General features: G+C 45.2%; 2 protein-coding genes across 2 annotated transcripts; both read right to left on the bottom strand.

The window, feature by feature from the left end:
* Positions 1 to 3,611: 3,611 nt before the first annotated feature.
* Positions 3,612 to 5,595, bottom strand: LOC123406064 (two-component response regulator ORR3-like). Its single transcript, XM_045099559.1, has 3 exons — positions 4,646 to 5,595; positions 4,309 to 4,456; positions 3,612 to 4,214 (listed from the first exon to the last, which is right to left on the bottom strand). Exons 2-3 carry the CDS (start codon positions 4,415 to 4,417, stop codon positions 3,913 to 3,915), a joined length of 411 nt encoding a protein of 136 aa, XP_044955494.1. The 5' UTR covers positions 4,418 to 4,456; positions 4,646 to 5,595; the 3' UTR covers positions 3,612 to 3,912.
* Positions 5,596 to 7,058: 1,463 nt separating this feature from the next.
* Positions 7,059 to 15,077, bottom strand: LOC123405917. The gene is made up of 7 exons (XM_045099431.1): positions 14,838 to 15,077; positions 14,207 to 14,348; positions 13,835 to 14,016; positions 10,174 to 13,710; positions 8,361 to 10,083; positions 7,896 to 7,978; positions 7,059 to 7,758 (listed from the first exon to the last, which is right to left on the bottom strand). Exons 1-7 carry the CDS (start codon positions 15,075 to 15,077, stop codon positions 7,630 to 7,632), a joined length of 6,036 nt encoding a protein of 2,011 aa, XP_044955366.1. The 3' UTR covers positions 7,059 to 7,629.
* Between the last annotated feature and the right edge of the window lie 1,575 nt (positions 15,078 to 16,652).

The following is a 16,652-nucleotide window of genomic DNA, read 5'->3' on the forward strand; positions in this document are numbered from 1 at the left end:
CATGGATAATAAACGATTATCTTGAACTAAGAAATATAATAATAACTAATTTATTATTGCCTCTAGGGCATATTTCCAACAGGACGGAGCGGATCCGTCGGTGGCTGAGCTCCTTCACGGCTCATGGCGACGGGGACTCGCCGGGAATGGGCGGAAGACAGGGGGACGAAGCGGATCCGACGGGACGAGGAGGCGCGGGGCACCGGCCGACGGCGGATGAGCTCCTTCACGGCTCGTTGCGACGGGGGCTCGTCGGGAACGGGCGGATGAGAGCGGGACGGGGCGGATCCGGTGGTGGCTGAGCTCCTTCACGGCTCGTGGCGACGAGGACTCACCGGGAACGGGCGGAAGACAGGGGGACGAAGCGGATCCGGCGGACGAGGAGGCGCGGGGCACCGGCCGACGGCGGATGAGCTCCTTCACGGCTCGTGGCGACGAGGGCTCGTCGGGAACGGGCGGATGAGAGCGGGACGGAGCGGATTCGGCGGTGGCTGAGCTACTTCACGGCTCGTGCGACGGGGACTTGCCGGGAACGGGCGGAAGACAGGGGGACGAAGCGGATCCGACGGCACGAGGAGGCGTGGGGCACCGGCCGACGGCGGATGAGCTCCTTCACGGCTCGTGGCGACGGGGGCTCGTCGGGAACGGGCGGATGAGAGCAGGACGGAGGTGAGGAGCCCCAGCTTCAAGACCGTTTTCCTAAAACAATGCTCCAGTTTCAGGAAACGGTCAAGGCTAGGTCGTTGTGCGCGGACATGATCTCGTCCGTCATATCGAGGCAAGATCAACGGACGAGCGGACGACGGATAGATCGCGCGGATAAGCCGGTGAAAGGTAAGAGTTTTCCAAAAAGAAAGGAAAGTTTAATTAACAATAAGAAATATTTGTAGCTCCATCCACTTGTAAATACAGCTTGCACTCGAGACAAAAGCTTGTAAAGAAACACACTTGTTTTTCACTCGGCGGACAATTACATACTCCCTTCGTTTCATAATGTAGTCCACACAATTATTTTTAGTCAATTTTTTGAAACCTTTGACCAAGTAGTTTGACATTTTAGATGTAAACGTTTTTCTTCACAAATTTGGTCAAAGTTGGTGAGGTTTTGACTTTTTTCAAAAACAAAAATCTACACTACACTATGGAATGGAGAGAGTACATATATATTGAATTTTGGAGGCACAAACACTTCAAGATTGACAAAGTCACCACAAGGGCTTGATAGACAAAACCTGGGGTATCAAACCTACTTACTAGGGCTTCATCCCTTGTAGATTAGACCTGGATACATTCATTCCTCCTAACGATCAACAACAACAACAACAACCAAGCCTTTCAGTCCCAAACAAGTTGGGGTAGGCTAGAGTTGAAACCCATAAGATCTTGAAGCCAAGTCATGGCTCTGGAACGTGGATAGCTAACTTCCACGCATCCCTGTCCATGGCTAAGTCTTTGTCGATATTCCAAACCTTCAGGTCTCTCTTAACGGACTCCTCCCATGTCAAGTTTGGTCTACCACGAACCATCTTAACATTCTCAGCGCGCTTTATTCGTCCGCTATGCACCGGCGCTTCCGGTGGCCTCCGTTGAATATGTCCAAACCATCTGAGACGATGCTGGACCAGCTTCTCTTCAATCGGTGCTATCCCAAGTCTCTCTCGTATATCGTCATTCCGTACCCGATCCTCCCTTGTGTGGCCACATATCCATCTCAACATGCGCATCTCTGCTACACCTAACTGTTGGATATGTCGTCTCTTGGTTGGCCAACACTCCGCGCCATACAACATCGCAGGTCGGATAGATATCCTATAAAACCTGCCTTTTAGCTTTTGTGGCACTCTCTTGTCGCAGAGTATGCCAGAAGCTTGGTGCTACTTCATCCACCCAGCCTTGATTCGGTGGCCCACGTCTTCATCGATATCGCCATCCTTCTGCAACATGGACCCCAAATATCAAAACGTGTCTCTCCCCGGTACCACCTGCCCACCAAGGCTAACCTCTCCATCCTCGTGCCTAGTAGCACTAAAACTGCACCTCATGTATTCAGTTTTAGTTCTACTAAGCCTAAAACCTTTCGATTCTAGAGTCCGCCTCCATAACTCTAACTTTCTATTAACCCTCATTCGGCTATCATCGACTAGCACCACATCATCCGCAAGAGCATACACCATGGGATATCTCCTTGTATATCCCTTGTGACCTCATCCATCACCAAATCAAAAAGATAAGGGCTCAAAGCTGACCCTTGGTGTAGCCCTATTCTAATCGGAAAGTCATCGGTGTCGCCATCACTTGTTCGAACATTTGTCACAACATTATCATACATATCCTTGATGAGGGTAATGCACTTTATTGGGACTTTGTGTTTCTCCAAGGCCCACCACATGACATTCCAAGGTATCTTATCATAGGCCTTCTCCAAATCAATGAACACCATATGAAGGTCCTTCTTTTGCTCCATGTATCTCTTCATCAGCTGTCGTACCAAGAAGATGGCTTCCATGGTAGACCTCCCAGGCATGAAACCAAATTAGTTTTTGGTCACGCTTGTCAACCTTCTTAAGCGGTGTTCAATCACTCTCTCCCATAGTTTCATAGTATGGCTCATCAGCTTGATTCTGCTGCGGTAATTAGTACAACTTTGAACATCCCCCTTGTTCTTAAAGATTGGTACTAAAATACTCCGCCTCCATTCTTCGGGCATCTTGTTTGACCGAAAAATGAGGTTGAAAAGCTTAGTTAGCCATACTATCGCTATGTCTCCAAGGCCTCTCCACACCTCGATGGGGATACCATCAGGACCCATCGCCTTGCTTACTTTCATCCTTTTTAATGCCTCCTTAACCTCACACTCATGGATACGTCGCACAAAGATGCTGGTATCATCAAAGGAGTCGTCTAGCTCAATGGTAGAGTTGTAAACCTCTCCATTGTAAAGGTTATCAAAGTACTCCCGCCATCTACGCTTGATCGCCTCATCCTTCACAAGAAGCTGATCATCTCCGTCCTTGATGCATTTGACTTCGCCGACATCCCTCGTATTCCTCTCCCTAATCTTGGCCATCTTATAGATGTCCCTTTCGCCTTCCTTAGTGTTTAAACGTTGGTAGAGGTCCTCATACGCCCGACCTCTCGCTTCACTCACCGCCCGCTTTGCGGCCTTCTTCGCCGCCTTATACTTCTCCATGTTAGCTGCACTCCTGTCCAGATATAGGCATCTAAAAGAGTCCTTCTTTTCCCTAATAACCTTCTGGACCTCATCGTTCCACCACCAGGGGTCCTTAGCTTCCCTTCTACTTCCCTTGATCACCCCAAACTCCTCTAGAGCGACCTTTCGCAAGAAGATCGCCATACTCGTCCACATCAAGTTTGCATCACCTCCTTCCTTCCAAGGGCCTTCCTTAATGACCTTCTCCCTGAAAGATCCTCCTAACTATCAACCTATTATTTATTAGTTCCTGAATTGAATAGAAGTAGTTTTAGAGGATACCCACACACACACACACAAAGAGTAGATGTAGAGGATAATAATATCGAAATGCTATGTGTGATTTTATTTTACTTGCGCTTGGAACAAATTTAAAATTTCATAAACCAAGTTTCGTCAATTGCCCAAATCAGATGTTTTCGAATGTTTCCTTCTTCTTCTTCTTTTTTTTTTGCTAGATATAATGGGGTCTTTTGCGTCGCTTTACTGCTTCGCCATTTGTTGTGAATTTCACACATTGGCAAGTAGGAATACAATTCCGTAGGTTGCCATGGAACTCATTCCGTAGTTTTGGTTCCACTTCCACCATGCAACCAGCATGGGATTATCTCGTCAGTGAGTACTCAACAGAGGAGGACTGGATTAGCAAGCTAGCAAGCAGACTAGCGGCGGGTCAGCAGCACAGTGCACGCCGATCGCCGCTACCGCATGGGCATGGCGGCGGCGACCCGGGTGCAGAGGCGGGAGACGTCGGAGGGGCGGACGGGCTTGATGAGGAACTCCTCCGCGCCCTCGTCGAGGCACCGGCGGATCCTGGCGGGGGAGTTCTCGGATGACATGATCACCACCGGGATGCCGCGCAGCTCCGCCGACTCCTTCACCCGCTTCAGCAGGTCGTAGCCGGTCATCTCCGGCATGCAGTAGTCCGTGATGATCAGCTGCACGCTCTGGTGCCCCAGGCTCAGCACCTCCAGCGCCTTCTTCCCGCTGTCCACCGTCGTCACTGCACAAACATACACAAGAGTTTCAGATTTTCAGTTCAGTTCCATTCAAGGCTGGGTTCTCAGTTCGGATTCAGTCATGGAACGGAACGGTACCTCTGTACTTGGAGCTGCGGAGGAGCCTGGAGATGACGACGCGGTCGACGAGGCTGTCGTCCACGGCCAGGACGTGCGGCGGCTCCTGCACCGTCGTCGACATCGACATTGGCCAGCAACAGCACAAGAGGATGAAGCTGATTGATGCCTGTTGATTTGGTTGAAGTAAAATGGCTTAGCTGGGCAAAGTGGCAACATGAAGCAGCGGTTTTATATATACATACAGGGGGTGGTTAGCAAGGGGCCGTCCCACGGAGTATATATATATATAACAGAACACAGAAAAAGGAGGCCAAGTATAAAGTACAGAAAGGAAAAGAAAGGGATGAGATCTAACCAAATCTGGAGAGCCGGTGGCCACCGCGAAGCAGAACAGAATACCTATATCCAAATCAATCAAATAATCCCTAAATTTTGTAATTCGATTCCCGGTCCCCAGATTATACTAGTACATGTTGCACATGCCGCAATTGAGCATGGCAAGACGATAATGGTGCTGATGATGAGCACCCTCATCTGATTAAAAATGCCAGGCATGCATCAGGCAAGTCAAACACACAGGTGTGGGTGATCAACATTAGGGGAGGGCTAATTAAACAACATCGGTCGATCTCATCCGCTCCGCTCCGTTCCCGATGACTCACCGGTTATCGTTTGGTTTTGTCATGCTCAAACCTAAACAAGATCCAGATCCTGACTAGTATACTGATTTGGTAGCCTCATCTCTAGACAATGGGCACGCTTGCTTGCTTCACTCATGATTTGTTTTTGCATCGCGTTAGTTGGTTGCCTAATTTGGATATAACTCAAGGAGTCGGGCAACTTTGCTAGGTGCACTGTCTCTCGTTTCGGCCAACAAAAACTATGCCCCAAACACTGAACCTGTCGACGGTTCCAGACCAAACAAGGTAGGGTTAAAGGTAAGCAATGTACGGCGATGAAATCGGAGACGGAGTTCAAAAGAACCTTTAAGAAAAGGTTCATGCGTCATATATCTACCCCGGCCACAGCCTATGTTGCCCACCCAACAGCAGGTGCACTAAACCATCCACGTCGCGATTAGTAACAAACTCTGGAGCGCCACAGAATAATGATTTTGATCACGCACGAACTGTGCATATTTCAGCATATAATTAAGAAATAGAGCATCTTTCGGATCATTAGTTTTTGTGCGCGGCAACTACTGCCCCCACCCTGACCCTGCTCCAATATTGAACTGGCAGAAGCGTGCAATAATTCGCGGGGCAAACCAAAGATATAAGAGCCCAGAGATTCTGAAACATGATGTCTGACCTGAAGAAGCCCCTTTATTTAAAACTCCTGGAGTCAGTTCCTCTGCATCTGGACAGCCATTCAGAGTGCCCGCATCCATGCTCCAGCGGATGGCGTGTGATGGCAACATGGCTGGTCGCGGAAGGGGGATTGGTACTGCTCATCGATCTCGGGAGCTGCACAACTTTTCTTTCTTTCTGAGGTATTCTACTGGCTCATATTCAGAAGCGTCCCAGCGTTAGCTGTTCATGCACGAGCCGCTGCTCCTGCGTAAACATCAAAGATCAGAAGCAATCAGGTCAACTCGAGAGAAACGCAATTCAGCTGTTGCTTCTGGTAAACATAAGAACTACAGGGCTGAAATGAAGATGGTACAAATTTAGGACCTGAAAGCAATAATCTACAGGAAAACTGATGCAATATACCGAGTTTGCGGCACATTGCTTACTATTAGAGTCCTTCAACTACGAGGGCACCTATTGTGGGTTTGCAATAGAAAAATGTATTGATTCAGACTACACTGCCTGCATAACAAGACACATCTTCCAACAGCCAGATGGCATCATGGAGCACATGAGGTCCCTCATTTCAGGCTGTTCACATCAAGCATTATCATCTAAAAAAATTAATAGGTTGACACACGGTTAACCACGGCATTACGTGAGATTGACAATATTTTTATAAGTTCGGGATCGATACTCTATGCAAGTCAACCATGTCACTGTGATCTGAAGCATCTACCATGATCCGCCGACCAAAGACTAACAGTTCATTGACAGCTGGCGGCATGAATGCAATGCTGCACAGCTGAGAGGTTAATCAATCAAAGTACATTGTATCAGACAAGCACTGACAAATCAGACAAGCATCATTAAACATGGTCCATCTAGGGTGAGTGGTGACAGAATGACACTTTCCGGGATATCCTATCACACAAATCACAGAAATGCAACCAAATTTCATGTGTATGACAAGTAGATGACCGTACAACAGCAAGACGAAAGTGATAGGAGACTAATATGAACTTGTACGGGACTATATCAGAGATAAAATAGCATCACACTCTTGTAACATAAGATGTAACAATTTCAGTTACCAGATGTAGCATCTCTCTCTCTTATGGGGTTGTCACACGCCATGGATGGAAGGGTCTTCACAGAGAAATCCGTTGTTTGACTGGTAAAGAACTGCACCACAATAGTTATGTACAATAGCTGCAGGACAAATGTATGATGAAAGCCTAGGTAATTCACAAGCCACAAAAAATAGTACTCCCTCCGATCCATATTACTTGTCGCAGCTAATAGTAACAAGTATTGCAGAGAAAAAATAAAAGAAAAGGAAAATTATAATGCATATGAGTGTATGACAAAACTAGGAAAAATATTTGACAAGTTTTATATGTACCAACTTGAAGTGCAATAGCAGAATCTCTCTTTTGGTACTCAATACCAAAATCAAAATGGAAACTTCTGTTGTAAAGAACGCAAAGCTTTAATACCCTTCAAAACTCATACAAAAAAAGGACACCAAATGAGGCACTCACGCAAAGTATCACTACCTAAAAGAATATCAGACACCGTAACAAACTATACATGGGCCACTGATGGCAGTATATTTACCCAGATATACAAAACTATACAACGTCAATCCAAATTGAAGAACGAAGAGAGAGAAAACTATGAAAGATAGCCTTATCTTTCAACAAATCCTAGGTTCTTGATGGCAAAAGGCAAGAACTAGGACATTTCCACTCCAAGCGCAAGCAACTCAATCCAGAGGCGATTCCAATTTTTCACCTCCAGATGATGATTTTGTAGAACTCTCATTTACTTTGTACAAAAACTCCATGTACTGGACTTCTTTCCGTCGTCCTCTGAGCACACAAAACTAACAACAATCTCCAATCTGCACTTCTCCAGTATTAGAAGCTTTACAAAAAAACACAACAGAAGCAGCTCCAGTTGCAAGCTTTTAGATACTCTTGTGAGGTTATTCAGCAGTTGACCATTCTACTGAAACATGTGCAGCTTTATCATTCGATCTGCTTCAAATATCTGTAGCAACAGATGAAGGTAGAGGAGCACTAAGAGTTTCAGTATCATCATCAACCGACTCGGTGTACTGCAAGGCAGCTAGCTCAGACACATTACTGCTCCCACTGACTACTGGTTTCCTCTGCAGAAATCATATCAAGCCAGTAAGCAGGGTTCAGTTACCTCGTTCAACCATAATTCAAAAAAGAAAAAATCATACAACTCACCTCAATAAAGAAGATACAAGTTCAAAGCATCATCTGAGGGAGTGCTACTCACCTCATGGCCGGAATCCAAATCTTTGACAGTCTCTTTCGTGTCCTCAGATTCACCGTCTTTTGGTTCCTTATCCTTGAGGAAAACTGAAGAATAAGAGGCATCAGTTAATAAAGATCTATTTCATTTTCTCCAATGAAGCGACAGTACAGATTCGATGAACATATATATAGCTGTACTATCTAATAATCGATAAAGCAAGGTTATTGAACTTTTTTCCCTTGTTTTCACTTTGAATAGCATTGTCGCTATTTTCATAGCACTCTTTCTATTTCTGATTTTAGATTTTGTAAACATATAGGACACTATCTTAGCCACCTTATTTAATAAGTGCACTATGAGTGAGTGCAAATTGTTCTATGCAGAACCACTCACTTCAGATCTAAATATTTTCTAAGCAAGGCAGCATATCAAATAACAGCAATAAAAGGAACCTATTTTCAGAAAGTTATTTTCACGGGCATTTACCTTTTTCCCTTCCAGCGTCTATAGGCAGTTCCTGGGGCTGAGGAGCCTCCATGAAGCTGATGTCATGACGAGATGAAGCAGAGCTGGAATTACCATGATTTGAGATACTTGTTTCTTCAGTATCAACCTCATATGGAGAGATAGAATTAATTGCCTTTTCATCTTCTGGCTTGAAAGACCCTTCTTGAAGACCAAGGAGACTTGTTGTGTCAGTCTGTGCGGTATGCACAGAACCTGAATCGTTAGGAAAATCATCAGCATTGTCGTCACCATCTAGAGATATTAACGTCCCCTCGAAACTGAACATGCCATCGTAAAGTATCTCAGAAGATAATCTCTCTGCCTCTTGAGGACTCTCTGCTACAGTACCATCTGGAATATCTACGGACCCTGAATTGTTATAGTAATTTTCAGAATTGGCTTCCTGGTGATAATCATCCTCAAAACCCAACATGGTTTCATTTTGTTGCTGAGTTCCTTCCTGAGCAATGCCGCAAGGTTCAGCCAAGTTGACCTCTGTAGAATACAAGGATGACTTTGCACCGTCTAAATCATTTTCAGCTTTCAAACCCTCCTCTGGATGAACAAAAATCTCCTCAGAACTTAAGGGGTCCTGAGATTCAGGTGATACTTCTTCGCTGAAGCAATGGTTTTCTGACGTGTGAGGAAGATCTGAAGCATGTAAGTCCGGCGTGCAAGGAAGACCAGACAAAGAATTTTCAACAACATTAATATTTTCAGGAGACATGTAAGTCCTGGGAAGAGTTAAATCATCTTCATCTTGCAAAGCTACAGTTGATGTTCTCTCGCTAACTTGAGGGTCATCAATTGTATTGATAAAATAATTTTCAGCACTGTTGACCTCCTTAGGAGATATTTGAGTCTCCTGAAAAGCAAAATCATTTTCACATTGCACCTCAGAAAAACCCTGACCAGTTTGCAATGATTCAAATGCGTCAATCACTGGAGCAAATGAAGGGGACGATAAATCCAAGTGTTGATCCGACTGTGTCATGCCATTGATTACATCTGGAGCTACAAAAGAGTCCTGAAAGTTTGAAGAAACTTCATGCAGTGAACCAACAGTTGTTTCATTAACATTAAGAGTTTCAATCATGTTGATCTCCAGGATAGATTCAGCAGTCACCGGGTTGTTTGTGTAATTTTCCGCACTGTCCATGTTGTGAAATATCACACGGTTCCGCTCATCAAAACTTAAACCACGTTCATTTTCTGGTTCAGAAGATGTTCCACTTCTGAGAGTTTCCAGCATGTTAATCTCTGAAACACATGAAGATGACCTGGAATAGAGCGAAAATATTTCAGAGTTTAAGCCCTCATCTGAAGATGTGTGACTTCCCTCAATCAGAAAATTAATGTCTTCTGGTGTTTCAGATGGAGCTTGTTGCTGGTCGTGAAAAGATTGAAATCCATTGCTGTCTGGAACAGACTGAGAAGGTTCAGAGTTGGCTGACAAATTTTCTGCAGTTCTAACCTCATCAAGCAAGATGGAAGTCCCTAGAGAAGTCAAAGCTATTTCATCTTCAGACTTAGAAAGTCCTTCCTGTCCAACAATTGGTGTTTCGACTTCCACTTCATCGTGATTGACCTCACCTAAAGTTAGGAATGTTCCTTCAGAATGGCAAATGCTTTCATGTAGTGGCTCAGGCAATGCTTCCTGACCAGCTTGAGAAGCTTCCGTTACACTGGTGTCTGGAATGACCTGGGCAGATATTGAATTACTTATCAATTTTTGAGCCGTGCTATCATCATCTGGAGAGGCGAGAACAAGGTTTCGATGGTCAAATGTTACCTCGTCTTCTGATTCGGAGAAAACTTCCTCGACAACTCCATGAACTTCGGTCGTCTTGACCTCTTCACTGCATATCAAAAGTTTCGATGTAACTAATGCATCTTCAGCAGTATCAACTATAAGTGGATCCCGAGAAGGCTCCTCCAAATTAAAAGGTAGGGCCTTCTGCTCATGTAAGTGCAAGTCAGACATTTCATCCTCTGAAAGTAACTCTAGAGATGCAGAGTAGTTTAATTCAGGACTGACTGTAACAAAGCTAACAATCTCTGGAACATCCGTCATCTTGGCAACTTCACTAGATAAAGAAAACTCTGAAGTTTCCAAGCATTGATCAACAGTACTGACCACAACTGCACCTTGCAAAGGTTCCTCCTCCGAATTGATGAGTGTCTCATTCTCCTCATTTTTCTTCAATTCACGTGTTTCTTTCTCCCTGACATCCTCACCACCCTTCCCAACAAACTCTGCATAGAACTTTGGAGACTCAGGGCTGACCTTAATATAGCTGACACTTTCAACAACTTCCATTTCCTCACTCTCTTGATTGTATAAAGAGAACTCTGGAGTCCCCGCACAGCATTCACTATTATTGATTGCAACTGGGGATAGCAAAACTTCCTCCAAATTTAAGGGTGTTCTGATTTCCTCTGGTACATGGAACTTGGACAGTTCATTCTCCTCGACTCCCACACCATGCAGCTCTGGTTGAAGGCTCAGTTCATTCTCCTTAATAACAGCTGCACTTTTAACCTCATCCAGACAGATGGGAGTATCTAGAGAAGCAATAGACATTTCATCTTCAAACTTAGAAAACCCTTCCTGACCAGCAAAAGGTACTTCATCTTCCAGCATATTGGCATATGAATTTGAGTTGCTTGAATAAACTTCCCCATTATTAATCTCCGCCGAAGATAGGAACGTTCCCTCAGAATGGCGAGTGCTTTGGTGTAGTAGTGGCTCAGAAAATGCTTCCTGGCCACCTTCAAGAGCTTCATTTATGTCTGTGTTTGACATGAACTGCACAGCCATTGAATTAGTTATCGAATTTTGAGTATTATTATCATCATCTGTGGAGGTGCCAACGAGCTTTTGGTGGTTAAATGCTTCCAAGCCTTCTGAGTCGGAAAAACCTTCCTTGACAACATCATAAACCTGTGTTATCTTGTCGTCCTCGGCAGTATCAGCTACAGGTGAATCCGGAAAGGGTTCCTTTTCAACATTAGAAGGTAGGATGTTCTGCTCTGGTAAGTGAAATTCGGATGTTTTATCCTCCTTGGAGTCCTCATCACCTTCTGCAAGTAACTCTGGAGATGCTGGGTTCATTATCTCAGAACTGGCCGTAACAAAGTTTATAATGCCAGGAACTTCCCTTGCCTTGGCATCTTGAATGCATAAAGAGACATCAGAAGTTTCCAAGCATTGTTCATCACTACTAGTACTGACTATATGTGGAACTTGCAAAGCTTCCACCTCCATATTGATGAGTACAGCATTGTCCTCCTTTAAGTTTAATTCACATAATTCTTTCTCACTCGCATCTTCAGAATCCTCCACAACTAACTCTGGAGTGGACAAGAAGCTCAACTCAGAACTGGCATTGATAAAGCTGACACTTCCAGCAACTTCCATTTTCTCAGTCTCTTGACTGAATACAGAGAGCTCTGGAGCCCTGGAGCAATGCTGTACATTACTGACTGCAAGCGAGCACTGTAAAACCTCCAAGTTGAAGGGTGTCATACTCTCCTCTGGCATATGGAACTTGGACGATACTATCTCTTCGACTCCCTCGCCAAAGAACTTTGGATAGCTCTCTAAATCAGGAGTGATTGGCAGTTCCTTGTCATTGACTGCATGCGAAGTAGGGCTCTCCATTGAAGTCACAGAATAAACTTCGTCATTATTGACCACCCATGAAGATAAGAACATTCCTTCAGAATGGTGAGTGCCTTGGTGTGCAGGCTCAGAAAATGCTTCCCGGCCATCTTCAAGAGCTTCATTTATGTCAGTGTTTGGAATAAACTGAACATGCATGGAGTCACTTATCAAATTTTGAGTGTTACTATCATCATTTGAAGAAGCGACAACAAGCTTTTGATGACTAAATGTTTCCTCGCCTTCTGATTCAAACAAACCATCCTTGACAACATCATGAACTTCTGCTATCTCGACGTCCTCGGCAGTATAAACTACAAGTGAATCCAGAATAGTTTCCTTTTGAAAGTTCAAAGGAAGGCCGTTCTGCTCCAGTAAGTGCAAGTCAGACGTTTTATCCTCCTTCAAGTCCTCACCTTCTGCAAGTAACTCTGGAGATGCTTTGTACATTAATTCAGAAACTTCCTCTGCCTTGGCATCTTGAATGCGTGAAGAGACATCTGAACTTTCCAGGCATTGTTCACTAGTAATAGTACTGACTATAAGTGGATCTTGGAAAGGTTCCTCCTCCATACTGATGAGCATAACATTCTCCTCCTTTGTGTTTAATTCACATAATTCCTTCTCAATGGCATCCTCAGCACTCTCCACAACTAACTCTGGAGAGGATAAGAAGCTTAACTCAGGACTGTCATTAGTAAAGCTGACACTTCCAACAACTTCCATTTTTTTATTCTCTTGACCGCACAAAGAGAACTCTGGAGTCCCCAAACAATGCTCAATATTATTGGCTGCAGGTGGGCATGGTAAAACCTCCTCTGAGATGAAGGGTATCGTACTTTCCTCTGGTATATGGAACATGGACGATTCTGTCTCCTCGACTCTCTCACCAAGCAACTCTGAATAGGTCCCCATGTCAGGAGTGATTGGAAGTTCCTTGTCATTGACTGCATATGGAATAGGGCTCTCCTTTGGAGTCAAAGAATACATATGCAATACTTCTGAGTTGTGCGGATCAAGCAATGCTTCCTCCCTGAGACTTTCTGGAGGCAACATTTTCAAGGTTTCTGATGCAGCTATTACCAGACCAGACAGGTCAGGGGTGAAGTCATTTAAGCTATTATGAACAACAAAGTCGTCTGGTGGAGATGCAGGGGAGCGTGAATCGTTCCCGTCATAAAAATTATTATGAGAACCAACTGGAGATATGGGATTTTCCTTGCTGGAACTGGAACGAGTTTCCACAATGTCCCATAATTCATCAAACCCTTCTTCGTCACCATCTCGTTCAGACAATTCTTGAGGGGTATCTGCAGGTTGAGCATGCATGCTGAGTGTAGCAGATTCTGAATCACGGCAGTCATCGACATGGACATGCTGATCTGAATGTGCAGAGACAGATGGTGTTTTCTGTGTCTTTTCCACATTTTTTTCTATAAAACTGCTGCTGGTCATGTATGTCTTTGCACTTGACAATCTTCTCATCCTTAGTCCACCTGAGGGCGCTGATTGGAAATCCTTGCTATGACCCCAAGCCATATCTGCTCCACCATCATCTCTATGCTTAATGCTCGACTGGCGATGTTTCATAAGCTTAGCAGTTTGTGCCGCTGAATCAGTACCAACCAGAGGATTATTACTAGCATCGTCCACATCATCAAAGTTCTGCACCAGCAAAAAAACACCAATTATGTTAACTAGAAGGACGATGTCAGAAGAATAGGACTAAAAGGCACTGGTGTATTAAAACTATATCCGCAGAACATTAGGTTGAAACAAACAGACAGACCTGGACATTGTTTTGGTTGTTCTGGTCAAACTCCCTTGGTTGACACTGAGTTTGCTGCTTGTCCTCTTGAAGTCTTTCAAGCGTTTCCTTGTCCTTGAGGTCAACTGACTCCCTTGGTTGACACTCAGTTTGCGGCTTGTCCTCTTGAAGTCTTTCAAGTGTTCTCTTGTCCTTGCGGTCAACTGCGAAGCAAGATTAGCTGGGGTCACTCAGGAGATACTTGTCACCAATGCATTATCAGAATATACTGTACAATTTTAGAGGTTTGGGAAGATTTCGCTACTCGAACTAGCAGCATCATTGATATGTTTTGGGTGCGTGCACGAACGAATGTCGGAATCCAGATATGAAATGTGAAGCGGAAATTATTACGCATTCTGGTGAAGCGGACGAAGGCGGCGTAGATGATGGTGGCAAGAGCAGGGACCGCAAGCACAGGCAGCACCTGGATGGGCTGCCTCCAGGTCAGACTCCGTCTCCTCGCCCTCCAGAACGCGTAGATGAACACCAGCACCTGCTCAATGCAAAAGACGAATGAACAATCCGTACGAACCCCTGCGCCGAAACAGAGAACATTTAACATCCTGCAGCCTGCTATCACTGTCACGAGCAGGCATGAATTGTTTGTGAAATGACAAGAACAGAACAGATTGTCCATTCTAGTTGAAACCAGCAAGAACAGAACTGATTGTGCAGTCCATCTGTGCGTGCTCGTCATCACTAGATGCCGGTTTTGCCAGGAATGCTGAATGAATGATCACCGAATAACTCTGCTGGTTTCTAGTTTGGTTTGTGGGAAGAAGTGGGGGCGAATTGCTGGAGCAAATTTGAGCGGTAGATACTGGTGGGCATAGTAAGAAGTAAGAAGTCATCCGTGATCGTGAGTAGGAGCAAAGACGAGCTGGCTGACTGCTTGATTTCGCTTGCGCATACAAGCAACCACCTGCAGCGCCCCCCTCCCACCTCAACCGATCTCTCTTGGGAGAGAGACGAGCTAGCTCACCTCGAGGTTGAAGGAGACGAAGGCGAGCTTCCGTCCGACCCGCCGCGCCGCCGCCGCCCGCCTCGCCAGGCGCGACCGCACCGTCGCCTCCTCCTCCTCCTCCCCCTCACCCTCCTTGCTTCCGCTGTCCACGCCGCGGGAGGCCAGGCCCGGGCGGCGCCAGGCGCAGGCCGCGGCGTGGAGGCGCGACCAGACGCCGGAGAAGATCCCGGCGGGCGCGTCGTCGCCGGCGGCGGCCATGGAGTTGGTCGGGGGTGGGAATCCGGAGTGGAATTTCGGCTTGTGACCAATCGGAGACGTCGTCGCGCACCACACACTGCCGCACTACGCCACCTTCCTCCTTTTTTTTTTTTTTTTTTGCTTTTCTTCTTTTAGCTGGCAAAGGCAAAATTATTAGCTCAAGCATAAGGTGAGCAGCTAGCTTGATTCTATTACTTTCTATGTAAACAAACTATTGAATTCATGCTCCAATCAACACATTTAAAAATCAAAACTATAGAAGAGGGTCGAATATTATATTAATAAACTCCAACACTCTTCCTCACCTATATGCTTCTTTGGAGCTTATGACATGGGCAGCAAAAGCGAGGGCAGGCGGTATTTATTTATTGTGTTTTACTGGGTTTTGAACTTTAAACTTTTTAGTTACAAATTTATGCACCTAACCAGTTTATCCATTAGTCAAAATCATGAAGAGAGTAGGACAATATATTTCAACACTTTCCTATCATGGATCGATATAGCATGCATAATCGTTTTATTTAATATTACACTCACAGTGTCTTGAACTCAAAACATCTTGGTTCGAATCTCATATTAACCTCAAGACCTAGTCAATTCATTCAAAAGTCATCCTATATTGATTCCACGTCTAAGGACTAAAATAACCTAAACGTGAGGAGGCGTGTTAGAATATATTACCCGCCTCTCTTCATAGTTCAGACTGATGAAGGGAGACGGATAATATATTTCGACACAAATATAAGACGTTTTAGGTTACTAGTTAATTCATCTAAAACGTCTTATATTTATGTATGATGAAAGTATTTTAATTTTTTTAGTGTTGTTTTTTTAACAAATTCAAAAAATCAAAACTATGACCCCATCGCCTTCCTTAGGCCGAAAAGAAACTCTTTGGTCTAGCTTAGGCCGAAGACAACTCTTTGATGTATTTTAGGCCGAAGAGTTGCAGAAATTGGCTGAAGAGCACTCTTCGGTTTTCTCGAGGCCGAAGAGTGCTTAGGGGCACAAAACACAATTAAATGCTATCAACACGAAAAATCTTCCTCTCGTCAAAATGGTCGATTTTGATATAAGAAATGTCTTAATCCAAGGTCGTATGCAACTTGTAGAGCCAAAACAATGTCAAGGGACAGAAGTTGCAGAGTCACTTTGGATAGACGGGTGTAATCGGTGCTGAATAGGCGCACCGCCTTGTACTCGTCGTTCAACGAGCAGTAGCCCATGTCGTATGCCACGCACGCACCGGACGTACAACGGTAGGCAGCTGGCCATCTTGGCCGGCAGGGTTGTGTCGGGGAGAGCTAGGGATTCACCGGTTGAAGGGTTGCAGACATGGTACCCGGTGTTGGGGCAGCTGACGAGGACGAGGCCGTGAAGGGGCCTGGTGAGAGGTGTCGGCCGGTGGAACTTGTGGGGCATGCAGGGAGCTTTGTGGGCGGCGCACCGCCTGGCTGCCAGGCGTAGAAGCATAATGATCCATCGACTTTCGATATCTTGTCGTTGTTGTTGGAGCTGAAGAAGACCTTGAGCTGGCCTGGGGCGTTGGCTCGGCGGCGGTGGAGATCTCGGAAG

Source organism: Hordeum vulgare, chromosome 6H (assembly GCF_904849725.1).
Source record: "Hordeum vulgare subsp. vulgare chromosome 6H, MorexV3_pseudomolecules_assembly, whole genome shotgun sequence".
NCBI classification, from domain to species: Eukaryota; Viridiplantae; Streptophyta; class Magnoliopsida; order Poales; family Poaceae; genus Hordeum; species Hordeum vulgare.

Excerpts from the sequence above, each read along its gene's own strand:
- LOC123406064 (XM_045099559.1), bottom strand. The coding sequence starts at position 4,417 with ATGTCGATGTCGACGACGGTGCAGGAGCCGCCGCACGTCCTGGCCGTG. Across the intron at positions 4,215-4,308 it reads CCGCAGCTCCAAGTACAGAG|TGACGACGGTGGACAGCGGG; the intron begins GTACCGTTCCGT and ends ATGTTTGTGCAG.
- LOC123405917 (XM_045099431.1), bottom strand. The coding sequence starts at position 15,077 with ATGGCCGCCGCCGGCGACGACGCGCCCGCCGGGATCTTCTCCGGCGTC. Across the intron at positions 14,017-14,206 it reads CGTCCGCTTCACCAGAATGC|TTGACCGCAAGGACAAGAGA; the intron begins GTAATAATTTCC and ends CTTGCTTCGCAG. Across the intron at positions 10,084-10,173 it reads TCTCCGAATCAGAAGACGAG|GTCATTCCAGACACCAGTGT; the intron begins GTAACATTTGAC and ends ATATCTGCCCAG.